Raw genomic sequence first — 13,228 nt, 5'->3', positions numbered from 1 at the left:
AAAGACTAAAATGAGTGGTTTGCAGTGAGAGAGAAAGAAAGGTGGAAAGGAATGCTGGGTCAGCCAAGATCTGAAGAGGAAAGGCAGCATCTGTAAGGACAGAAGCACAGATGGTACCTGGTCTGAGTATTTCCAGCATTTTCTGTTTGCATTTTTGATTTCAAGTGTTTGCAGTAGTTTGCCTGTGTGAGAGAGACAGGGAAAGGACGTCATTGGAACTGTTGTGAATTGTTCTGATCAGAATATTAATCTCCTCTTCCTTTCATATGAACATAGGAATTAAGAGCAGGAGAAGGTTGTTTGGACCCCTCGAGTCTGTTCAGTAAGATCATCTGACCTGACTGTGGCCTGAACTCCACTTTCCTGCCTACCCCTGATAACCTTTGATTCCCTTGTTGGTCAAGAAGTTATCTACCTCTGCCTTAAAAATATCCAATGACCCGACCACTACCGCTCTCTGGGAAGAGAGTTCCACAGGTTCACGGTCCTCTGAGAGGAAAAGAAATCTTCACCTCTGTCTTAAATGGAGGCCCCTTATTTTTAAATTATGTCCTTTAGCTCTGGCCTCTCCCGCAAAGGGGAACATCTTTTCAGCACCCACTCTGTCAAGGCCCTTCAGGATTTATTGTTTCAATAAGATTACCTCTCATTCTTCTAAACTCCAATGAATACAGGTCCAACCTGTCCAACCTTTCCTCCATAAGATAAACTCCTCATCCCTGGAATCCGTTCAGCCTCTGAACAGCTTCTAATGCAATTATCTTCTTTCTTAAATAAGGAGACCCAAACTGTACACAGTACTCCTTTTTAAGTCATTCAAAACCCATCCACTTATTAGAGTTAAAATTGGGCCCTTACTCACATGATCCCTTGCAGTGCAATGGTTAGTCATGTTAACAACAGGCCAGCTCAGTGTTCTGATGGTGTACTACCCTGTATCCAAGCAATGTTGATGTCTCTTGTGTTTCCCCCAGTGATGTGTTACTGATGCCACTTGTAGGCCAGCTTCATCAAGTAAGGGAGAGTCAAAAAGCCTGATTTCTACTAGGCATTGGTTAGGTAATGGGTAAGGAATCAATGTGGGTAGATGGAGTTAACATGCAAATCAGCCATGATCAAGTTGACTGCTGGAACAAGCTGGAGGGCTGAAAGGCCTGCCTTTATTCCCATGCACATTGTGATCTGTTGGTAAAGTGTGCCACTAATGCAACTAATTTTGTCTGTGACCTACAAGAAATAACTGAAGTCTACTTAGATGGTTCACATAGTAAAGTGGAAGCATGTCGGCTATGACCAATGCAGTTGGTATAGCTGAGTTATTTAAAAATTCCACAGAGAAACTAAAACTTTTAACAAGTTTCCAAACTAATCTCCATTAAGGCAACAGCAACCCACAGACTTGACCAGACACCAGGCAAAGCATTTTCACCATACAAATTGAAAAATGAGGTTCCTTTGACTTTGGTTCCTTGCAGAAACAGTGGTAGGCTTACAGGCTTTGATCTTACATTGCCTCTGCCCTGCACACACACAACTGCTGGAGTTATCCCTAGCACCGCTCATTGAATGTAAATTCTCATTGTATCACCAGCCTCTTCTGACAATTAAACCCCTTTCATAGTACCAATTTTATTAGCAATATAAACATATTGCTTGGTAGCTGCTAGATAGGTGGCACTTTTCACCCCACTTCTTGAATGCTCTCTTCAAAAAATGCAAATGCATGCTACCTCTCTTACATATCAAAACTACTACATATCAAAGCACCCAGATTAGCTGGCTTTAATCCAATTGAGACACACCTGCAGACTAAACCTCTATTTTAAAAGAAAAATATTTTCCAATAATATTATATACATTAATAGCTTCATGACAATGTTGAAGGGTCGTGAAATGCTGTGATATCTCTTAGAGAGAGTATGCTAATTAGTAAGTAGCCAGGATGTAAGCAGCAGATGTGACCAGCAGACATTGTTCAGAGGAGCTTTCAGTTTAGCTAGCAACATGTGGTGTGAAGGAATTGCAGCTGTACTTTTGTGTTAATAAGAGCTGCTGAGTCTTTATAGTGACTGTCTACCGAGCAATTCTGTACTACATCTTGAAATAAACTGAACCTACGTTTGGTTTACCAGTCCTTTGTAAGATTGGTAAGTTTGTATTAAGCAATGATGCAACAAAATGCATGTCTGATTTTCTCATTTGCCATTAATTTCACAAAATCACTGACGGCAGTCACCGTGGTGTGGAAGGATACTGGGTAGAACCAAGGCACAAGTATAGATGAACAGGCAGGTAGCTCTCACACCCCTACCTCATGATCCATTGGGGTTTCCAATGGACGTTCAATTGTTTGTCGAGGAGGTTCACCAGTAGTTTACTGACTGCAGACTCTGTCTTGCTCCCGCATAATATCCAGCCAAAACATTGTGCAAATGCCTGTGATCCCTATCTGAAATGCTGTTTGCACCTGTCCCTCCAAGGTCCTGCCAGGGTGTCAATAACGTGCTTTGTTTTGATGTATGTAAAACCAGACGTTCTGTCGGTGGCTGGAGGATGCTCTCAAAGCCCTCCCGAAGGAGCTCTCAGCTGGGGCTATTACAGCGACAGAGAAGCAAGTGACGGAGTTCCACAAGCAGGTTATGTGGTATGTGCAAGTGTTACTAACCAGTTGCGAATTATACTTGAGCGTCAATGTTACTATCACACACACATCCGGCGATAGATAATGAAAGAACTTGCATTTATATAACACATTTCACACCATCCGTACATCCCAAAGCCAATTAAGTGTGAGCCCCACCCCATTGTCCTGTAAGGAAACTTGGCAGCCAATTTGCACCCAGCGAGATCCCACAAACAGTAATATGATAAACAACCAGATAATCTGTTTTAGGGTTGGCTGATGGATAAATGTTGGCCAGGACACCAGGAAAGTTCACTGACCTTTCAAATGGAGCGATGGGATCTTTTATGTCTACCTGGGGAATTGGTTTAAAGTTTCATCTGAAGGTACACCGATATAACAAACTGGTCACGAAGCGTGCTTAGCAGCACTTGTACATGTATTTGTATCCTCATGGCCCCCTGTGGACTAATTTGAGTTTTGGTGAATAGCTGAGTAGCACGTAGGAGATGTTGGTTTTGATACCTGGTCTGTGGTGAGATACCAGCCACGGTGACGTTAAGGGTTTTACAATTGGCTGATAGCCAGTGCAGTACTGAGGCAGTGCTGCAATGTCAGAGGTGCTGCCTTTTGGATGAGATGTTAAACCGAGGCCTCGTTTGCTGAGGGGGCATAAAAGAACACATGGCACTAATTTCGGAGAAGAGCAGGGAAGTTTATCTCCGGCGCCCTGACCGATATTTATCCTTAAACCAACATAAAAACAGATTATCTAGCCATCATCACATTGCTGTGTGAAAATTGGCTGCCATGTTTCCTATATTACAAACGGTGACACACTTCGAAGCACATCATTGGCTGTAAAGCACTTTGGGCTATTTGGTGGTCATGAAAGGTGCTATATAAATGCAAGTCTTTCCTTGCACTTTGAGAAGCCTCCCTAAAAACCACTGGCTCAAACAGGCCGCTTGGTCTGTCTAGTCCATGCCTGGGTCAATGCTCCGTACCTCAGTCACCAACCAACCTTACTTCCAAACTCTCCTACAGCACACCGTCTTAGTAGGCCAAACACCTGGGCATGTTTTGTTACATTAGAGGTGTTATATAAGTGCAAGTTAAACGTTTTGGTGATCGGATTTTAACGAAGGAAACTTCTCTTTAAAACATAAAGCACTCACTGGCCATCTTTTTCCCTGCAGCGCTGAAGATGCTACAATGATAGGTTGGTCCCTCATGGAATTCTCCGGGTTCTACAGATAGCGTCGTCAAGTTACCAAGGAGGTAATAATGTAAGTTTCTTTTCCGAGGCAAGGGGCAGTGTTTATCCAGCCGGGCTTGTAGAAACTAACCGCACGGCACAAGTGGAATGGCCTGAGAAATACTCGGGAGCCAGCCGAGCTGGGAAATTTACCTTCCTTTTCCTAGCGTGGCTTTGCGGGATCGGGACGACCCCTGGCTGCTGTCGAGCACGTCGTAGCCGTGACATTTCACTGGCAGTGGAGCTGCTGCTGCTCATTTGGGTAACTTGCATTGCCAACATGGTCCAGCGGCAAGGCACTGCTGTGTCTCCAAATCAACAGGATTTCTTTGTCTCTCAGGTGAAGTTGAGGTGTATAAAATTGAGGGGCCTAGATGACGAGGGCAGGAGGGATCTCTTTCCATTAAAGGAGAGATCATTAACCAGGGACCAAGGATATACAGTAGCTGGTGGAAGGATTAGAGGGGAATTGAGTAATTTTTTTTCACACAGATGGCAGCGGGTTCTAGAACTCACTGCTGGAAAGGGTGGTAGAGGCAGAAACCTTCATTATACTTAAAAAAAAAGGCTCGGCTATGCACTCAGTGCCATAGCCTGCAGAGCTATGGGGCAAGAGCTGGGAGATGGGATTAGATTGGATATCTCTTTTTTTGACCAGCATAGGCACAATGGGCCAAATGGCCTCCCCCCCCACACCCCCCCGGCATTGTAAATCTTCCTATGTTTCTGAAATAATTTTAAACTCGTTTTCTTCTGCAAAGAGGGGAATTGCTTTGAATAAATCTTCTTTAACCCATCTCTCTCCTTCATTGTGTCAAGCCGTGACCAGGCTGCAATGCTTTTACTTGCTATCCTTGTGAACTCAGATGACTCTGTGTGAGGTGGTGACGACATACTTACTGAGTGGTCGGTCGACTGACTCAAGTCTGTTTGTGATGATATGGCTGTAACTCCCCTCAGCCAAGCATTCTGTTCCAAGCCACTTGATCTCTTTAATCTTCGGAGATGACCCGCAGAAGGGAATTGGCAGATGTCGGGCTTGTGGTCACTGCCTTCTGATTGCCGCGGGGCGGAGAGCAGCAATTTTCCCCACCAATTCCTCGACCATTTAAATTCCTGACCAAATGAGCTGCCTTCCTGTCTCCTAACTCGCTCAGCAGTTAATGACGCCTGGATATAAACACAGGCGGCATCCAGGAAGCTTAATAAATATTAAGAAATGACCAGTGGATTTTTCTGGTAGACTGAAATCTTAACCAAAAGTATGTGGGTTGCAGGAGGAGTAATGCCACCAAGCCTGGCTCAAAATTGCAGGCTGCCCCATTTTAACATGAGGGAGCTCAGACATTTCCCTGTTTGCTAATAATCAAATTGATAGAAGTTGTGAGGTTATCATGTATATCCCAATGATGTATGTGGTTAAATCCACTGTTTGTATGGCTGAAGGCCACGCAGACTGGGAGAGTCCTTAAACCAGTGCCAAGTCAGCTGAGTCTCAGTAGGAGAGCTGGGGGAGTTGCTGTAATGGTGTTCAGTGCCTTTAGGCTAGGAAAAGGGAAAAATCAGCAAGGCTCCTTGATCGCTATCCTGTTGGGAAGTGTGTGTATGTGCACGTCTCACTCAGCCCATGATTGAAAATGCCATTATTAAATTGCCATTTCGTGTGACACTGGGTGAGCCTCTTCTTCCCACTTATCTGTTTGGCCTGTGCATAATTTTAATGAAACCGTTCACTTGAAGAGCAGCAAAATGTTGCAACTTGGATTTGAGCTGCAGATTAGGATCTTACAATTCAAGTGTGACCAATCGATGTCACATTTAATGTGTGGTGCCACTTTTTTGTGCAATCTCACTCGAGCTATTGGAAATACGAGGTGTGGACTTCCCTCAGATGTGTTGGATCGAGTGAAGTGTGTTAACTTTCTCTCCTCGTCCCTTTCGTTTGATGGGTGCCTCGTACTTTGCCCAAGTTGCAATTCCTCACTTAGGAGCTAAGTTAGGCCTTGATAAAGCTGTGGAGGTATCAAGCCCACCCTGACCATCATCTTACCTGATGCCTACACGCACACAATTTGCAGTAGAGAGCGAGAGTTCTGGCTGATTTCACCACCACCGCCCCCCCCCCCGACCCGACCCCATGCCTGACCCAGGTCAGTTGTAGCCTTCACTGACTGATATGGAACCTTGGTTGTGATCAACTAACTGAGCCCTGTATTGAATCTGCTTAGTATAGTTAAATTAGGCACAGCTTTTACCAACCGAAGCCATCAGGAAAACTGCGGGCAACACTCAAGCTTTCCCCCAACCCTCTCCCTAGCATAATGATTTCCCTCTGGCCATATATGTTTATGTTTTTGATTGAGGCTGAACAGAGAGACGAAACAGCCCTCTCCTCCGTGCTGTGGATAAGTACACCTCATCAGCAGCTACTAAGTCATTAATAAGCTGATGCTTGATCCCATGCATCCTTCAGGCTCTCAAACATCTTTTAAATGTAGAAAAAGAAAGCTCTAATGCTACCTTTGCACACCCCATTGATTCACGGTCCATGCACCCTGAGGAACAATTGGGCAATGCCTGACCCTCAACTGTTTCCTGTTACTGAAAAGCACCTATTTATGTATCTGCCTTTCGCCAGTTGGTGGCATCTATTCACATCCCAGTCAGTAAATTCACTGTGTTCTTTATTACTAAATGATGCCAAGTTATTACTATTTATGTCTGTGACAAATTATGTTAAAGTTCTGCTTAACTCCGACTATGAAAGCGGGTAGGTCACGTTATTTGAGATGCGTCTGCATTCTAGGACATTAGAGTCCAACCTGTGCACTTCTTAGACCCAGCAACTCCCATCATGTTGGTGCTTATTTCCCCTCTGTTAGTTAATCCTGTGTTAACTTTGTGGGCCTGAAGGTTTGGAAGGGGTTGGTGTTTTGTTTCAGCAACACTGCGGCCTTGGTGGATAATTCCCAAATTAAAACATCAAGATCTGTTAGTATGACCAACAAGTAACATTCGTGCCACACAAGTACCAGGCAATGACCATCTCCAACAAGAGAAAATCTAACCATTGCCCCATGGCATTCAATGGCATTACCATCGCTGAATCCCCTAATATCAAAATCCTGGAGGGGTTACCATTGACCAGAAACTGAACTGGACTAGCCACATAAATACTGTGGCTACAAGAGCAGGTCAGAGGCTAGGAATCCTGCAGTGAGTAACTCACCTCCTGACCCCCCCAAAGCCTGTCCACCATCTACCAGGCACAAGTCAGGAGTGTGATGGAATACTCCCCACTTGCCAGGATGAGTGCAGTTCCAGCAACACTCAAAAAGCTTGACACCATCCAGGACAAAGCAGCCCCGCTTGATTGGTCCCCCTTCCACAAACATTCACTCCCTCCACCACTGGCGCACAGCGGCAGCAGTGTGTACCATCTACAAGATGCAACTCACCAAGGCTTCTTCGACAGCACCTTCCAAACCCATGCCCACTACCATCTAGAAGGACAAGGGCAGTAGACACATGGGAGCACCACCACCTGGAAGTTCCCCTCCAAGCCATCCTGACTTGGGAATATATCGCTGTTCCTTCACTGTCTCTGGGTCAAAATCCTGGAACTCCCTCCCTAACAGCACTGTGGGTGTACCTACACCACATGGACTGCAGCAGTTCAAGAATACAGCTCACCACCACTGTCTCAAGGGCAATTAGCGAGGGGCAATAAATGCTGGCCTAGCCAGCAATCCCTACATCCCATGAATGAATAAAAAAAAAGTGTTAGAAACTGGGATTCAAACTCTGTGTGGCCCCCGAAGCTTCCTGATGGACATCTGTGTAGCTTTCAAACACTAGCTTGGACTGTCCTGTTCTAGGTGATTGTGCCTACTCCTGTGGGGTGTGATTATTGACGGAAAGACTTGTATCCATGTCAAGTTTCTGGAAAAGATAATTTTGACTGGGATTTGAATTTTCTGTTGGATGGCAGAAATTCAATCCATATTATCATGAGCCACTGGAGCTGTTGAGAATCTGAATTGGCTGGGTTTAGATTGAAAAGTTTGGGTATTGAGGAGTTGGTCATTGGGATTTGGAGGGGGGAAATGAGTTGTGATAGAGTAGTAAAGAAGGTACAGGTGTTGTTGATAAAAAGGGGTAGGAATGAGGTGATAAGAGCCTGCCCAAGGCAGATGAAGGGGTGAATTTTTAAAAATATATTTCACAGGACGTGGGTGTTGTTGGCTAGGCCAGCATTTTTATGGCCCATCCCTAATTGCCCTTGAGAAGGTGGTGCTTTGCTGCCTCCTTGAACTGCTGCAATCCATGTGGTGTAGGTACAGCCACAGTGCTGTCAGGGAGGGAGTTCCAGGATTTTGACCCAGCGACAGTGAAGGAACGGCGATATATTTCCAAGTCAGGATGGTGAGTGGCTTGGAGGGGACCTTGCAGGTGGTGGTGTTCCCATGTGTCTGCTGCCCTTGTCCTTCTAGATGGTAGAGGTCACGGGTTTGAAAGGTGCTGTCAAAGGAGCCTGGCTGAGTTAATGCAGTGCATCTTGTAGATGGTACACGTTGCTGCCACTGTGCGCTGGTGGTGGAGGGAGTGGGTGTGGAAGGTTGCGGATGGTCAATCAAGCAGGCTGCTTTGTCCTGGATAGTGTTGAACTTCTTGAGTGTTGTTGGGGCTGCACTCATACTGGTGCATAGGAAAGTCCTATGTATATGTTCCTATGAAATAACATCCATGCTGGATGCTGGGGATTAGTGACTTGGGTAGGTGATGGGATAGTGAAAGTATTTTGGAAATATTGGTATCAGGCAGACAGTAGGGTTGAGCGTTTTATAGTGTAGTTTACCACTGAGGGTAGGGGTTGGAAGGATTTTAAAGTATCTAGCTGCAAGGATCAAGGGCCCAAATTGAGTCATGAGACTCAACTTCTTGTGCAGGGTAACTGCCCGTGGCCATCAGAATGTAGAGTAAGCAGTTGGAAAATGGAGTGTTCTGTTGACAATGAGAGAGTACAAATTTTTTGCTTTCCTGGCTTAGTTCAAATCTAATCTTCAATCACATAATGTAATGAATTGTAGGTGCGTGGTACTAACTGTGCAGAAATGTCTGCGATGGCCCTGCCATTGTTCCACATACAATGAACTGCCAGCTCTCGACCTGTTCCATACATCCCCTTTTGTGTTTCTTGACCCATTTCCATCTGACTGGCTTCTCTGGGATACACATTGCAAACATCAACCAGCCACAGGTAGGATGTAGCAATGACTCCGATGTTTGTTTGGTGACTTAATGGCAGAAAATATATTGCTTTGGCTGCATCCTTGTTTGTTAAGTAAAGCTGTGCACGGAGGGCCCCACAGGGGCTTTGTGTTGAGGACAGTGGTCAGTTATAGTGCAGCGCCAAGAGAGAGGGGGGATAATAAGTTGCTTCTAATGGTCAGGTGGGAGCAGGCACCACTGGGTGTAGCACTTAGGGGAGACCAGGGATCTGTAACTGAGTTAGACCATTGGCTGGGGTGGCAGTGCAACAATGGAAACCGGTTCTTGGGGTTAGAAAACAGTGAAAACCAGCCACAATTCCCACTCCTTGACCCCCCCCACCACCTCCGACTCCTGCTAGCCACTTAGTAAGAGTCAATATCTTCAGGAGAGGGGTAAAGGAAAGAGTGGAGAGGGGCTGGCATTTGGGGTTGTGAATATAAGGAATAACTCCAATAGGGAATTCAAGAGAAAGGTCTTTACCCAGAGACGGTTTAGAATGTGGAACTTGCTCCTCCAGGCATTGAGGCGAACACTAAAGATGCATTTGTGAGGAAATACATGAGGGAGAAAGGGATATGTTGATAGGGTGAGATGAAGAGGGGGGTTCAAGGAGATTTGTGGGAAGCATAAACACTAGCATAGACCAGTTGGGCCAAATGGCCTGTTTCTGTGCTGTAAGTTGGGATAAGATGGAAGAATTTAGGGAAAAGATGGCATCCACTAATTCTGTATGTCTTTTTTCCCCCTCTAGCTATGTACAAAGTCCATATCCTGGACACAGAGGCACAGTTAAATGAGAGAGGAATAAATTGCTTGACACTCACTTAAACAGGAGTGAAGAGAGAACAGTGTATTTTCCACCTGAAAAGGCTGGATTCCACAAGGGCTTGTACAGACAGACGGGGGGTGGGTGGGGAAAGGGCACAGATCTGATCCAGCTATCGTGGCTTCAACATCAGAGGATGGCGTCATGTTTGCCTCGATCCAGATGAATTCATCCAATGAAATTGTCTGTTACTGTTGCACCTTGTTTTAATACTGGCATCAGAAATGGTCATTCTCCAGGATGGCGATAGCTCAATGTTGTATTGGATTTCGCTGCAGATGACTGGGACAGAGGGGGTTATTCTGTATAAACTGCACAGTATTCACTCAAATAAGCACTAGAATATATTGAGTTAAAATAAGGTGAGATTGAATTGTAAAATTCGCTCTAAAGGAGGATAGTGTTGGTTGGGGAGGGGGCAAGTATTGTCTTGTAAATGATGTACTGTCTGTCTTCCCATCCCCATCAGTCAAAAAGTGAAGTTATTGTTTCCCCAATTTGAATCTCCACTATTTTGAGTCTCTTGCACTAATATGGGTTTGTCTGGAGGATACAAAGATTTTGATGATTGGGGCTGGCCTTAGTATTCATCCAGAGATGTGTCATCTGATTAAACAACTTCTGGCCCAAAACATTCACGTGGCTTAACTTTTCCCGGCTTGGGTGACTTGATCAGCAGTTTGGCTCAGCTCGTACCATTCTCACCTTAAATCAGAAGGTCATTGGTTTGAGTCCATTCCAGGGCCTGAATGCATTAAACCTAGACTGACTGCAGTGCTGAGGAGAAGGGCTGTCTTTATCATTAATGTTTCCCCATGGTGTCATTATTCCTCTCACAGGCTCCTCCACCTTAAAATGAATTGATTATTAATCACATTTAGTATTTGTGGGACTTCTGTGAGCCAGGTGGTCTCTGCATTTAACCAGACAAGTGACTGAATTTCTTTGGTGTGCGCTGTGCCGCTGTGTTCTGGCTCCTTTGAGAGCCATACAAGTACAAATTTGTTGCTTTTTCCCAAGCTTCCCAGTGGATCATCAGAAACCAGCACTTTGATGTCAAAGGGGACCAAATCTGGCACAGCCTGGCGGGGGTGGGTGCTCAATCACAGAAATAACCCCTGGATAGATTAAGAATTATTTACACTGAACACACCCCTCCCCCTCCCTCCAATCCTCCATATTATTCTCCTGCATTGAGGGCACATCATTATTTAAGAACGGTTATCATTGAGATTCTGTTACTGTCTGTCATGAGTACTGAAGATGCAACAGGCACTGATCGTAATGTGAAGGGACACGTTTATAAGTTTTTTTAAAAGAACCCAAAACCACCTGCTTACCCCAGTAAAGGTTTCTGACGATAGCTAACTTGGGCAAGTTGTGGGTGATCTCATCAGCAGTGGCAGCCAGTAAAATTGGGGGGAGTGGATGGTGAGGGTAATGATTAAGTTATAGTGAACATTGCCTTCAAGTGGGTACTGGGAGGGATTTTTTTTTTAAAGACCTCTGATGCTGGTTGAATGCTGTTATTTTGAGGGTTGCATTTTTGTCCCTGTCTCTGTGCAGGTGTTCTTCCTTGTCAGTCCACCTTGGCAATTTGCTGTTGGTGGAACCTGCACAGTACTCCTAGTGCTGGCACTCGACAGGGTAAAGGATGCAGCAGGCCCTTGGGCTTGAATTTATTTTAGATCCCTTCACCAAATCCTGGAGCAGAACCTGGGCCTCCAAACCCCATTGGAAGGCCAGAAGGCCCACACTCTGGAATCTGCAACAAATGGTCACTGACACTAGATCGACACCAGTAACATGACAGCCACAACTGCAGGACAGCAAGGGTCGCACAGCAATCTACAGTTATTGTCCGTCGCTACCGCAGCAACAAATCATCATGATCTTAACTCAAGGGCTCATTACCCAACAGGGAATGCCAATCAGGTACTCTTCTTGACTGGGATTAAATAGTATGCAATGCAATGCAGTCTGATGAACTGAAGATGCATGCACAATAAAATCTTGTGCTGATTTTGGAGTGGGTGGATGGTGGGTGGTGGCAGGGGGTGCGGTGGGTGGGTGGGGGAGCAGGTGCGGCAGAAGACACTGGACTGGGAGCCCACTGTTGAGGTACCCCAGTCGCCACTTTCTCATTCCGTCACTGAAAGTTGGCAAGTATAGGCAGATATCAACGGCAACCGGTGCCTGCAGTCGTCGGTCGAACACAAATGACACCCAATCTGGGAAAAAGTAAAACAAAGCTGGTGATGGGTTTTAAAAGTTTTTTTTTAATAACTGGCTTAAACAAATTCAGAACAACTTCTATTTTTTCAGTTTTGCAGCAGTTTAAAAGCGAAAGTTGTTAAACGCAAATGGCTTGTTCATGGTGTACTGTGCAGTCCTTTCAAATGTGAGTTAATTTAAACACTTTGTGCTGTGTTGTCTGATTCATATGAGTCATTTTGTCTGTGTTTAGTGGTGGTACAGACTTAGTATGTGCCAGTGTACAGAATTTTTTAATATTAAACTTTGGAACAAAATATTGCTGCTTGTGTGTCTATTTTTAATCCAAAAATATTTTGTTCCCTATTGCCCTCAGGGGAGCTTCCTCTTCCCTATTAATATATATCCCTTGATTGGATATGTCCTCCCAGTTGTATGGGTAACTTTTACCTGTTTAAGTTTTTCTTTTTGATCCATCCCATGTTAATGCTTGCAAAAAATTATTGTCCCTCAATCGGATTACGCCCCTTTCTCCCTCAGTCCAACTCCATGAGTAGCTCATATCTGGGAATGGTCGCCCTCACCCTGGCAGTGTGAGAAATTCTGCCTGGGCTGTGTGTTTGTTTGTGTATACACAACCATTCATGGGCTGCTTCTATCTGATTATTCTCCACTACTCCCAGCCACCTTTCCCTCTGCCTGCACTCTGTACATGTATACAAGCTACATTTGGTAATTATGGTGCAACAGTTTCTCTGTGGATTACCTCTGTTCCCTCGCAATGTATGCCCAGTCTAGTATGTAACTACGTACCTAAAAACCACACAGCTAAAAACAACTCCTTCGTTCCAAGGACTTTGTGCTGGCATTTATCCTCAGTAAGAGCAGATTATGCCTGCAGACCCCTCTCTTGCTAACTTTAATTGCTTATTCCCCTCACCTCTGGTTCTACTGACACTAAAATACATTGATCTAATTTGTGAGCTCTCCCGGGGGAAATAGTGATCATAAAAACTGCAGGATTGGCATAAAA

General features: G+C 44.9%; 2 protein-coding genes across 4 annotated transcripts in view; both read left to right on the top strand.

Moving 5' to 3' along the window:
• Positions 1 to 12,771, top strand: part of LOC144669302 (transportin-3-like) — a 50,628-nt gene extending 37,857 nt beyond the window's left edge. For all 3 annotated transcript variants that reach the window (XM_078531657.1, XM_078531658.1, XM_078531659.1), the window contains 3 exons: positions 2,532 to 2,644; positions 3,823 to 3,904; positions 9,907 to 12,771. In XM_078531657.1, the coding sequence (XP_078387783.1) occupies positions 2,532 to 2,644; positions 3,823 to 3,883 (174 nt within the window). In that variant the 3' untranslated portion in view covers positions 3,884 to 3,904; positions 9,907 to 12,771. The remainder of the gene's footprint in view (positions 1 to 2,531; positions 2,645 to 3,822; positions 3,905 to 9,906) is intronic.
• Positions 1 to 13,228, top strand: part of LOC144669307 (carnitine O-palmitoyltransferase 1, liver isoform-like) — a 534,090-nt gene that overhangs the window by 140,282 nt on the left and 380,580 nt on the right. The window lies entirely within an intron of this gene.

Source organism: Cetorhinus maximus, chromosome 29 (genome assembly GCF_964194155.1).
Source record: "Cetorhinus maximus chromosome 29, sCetMax3.hap1.1, whole genome shotgun sequence".
NCBI classification, from domain to species: Eukaryota; Metazoa; Chordata; class Chondrichthyes; order Lamniformes; family Cetorhinidae; genus Cetorhinus; species Cetorhinus maximus.
Note: the sequence above shows the minus strand (reverse complement) of the source record. Positions and strands in the feature narration are given on the sequence as shown.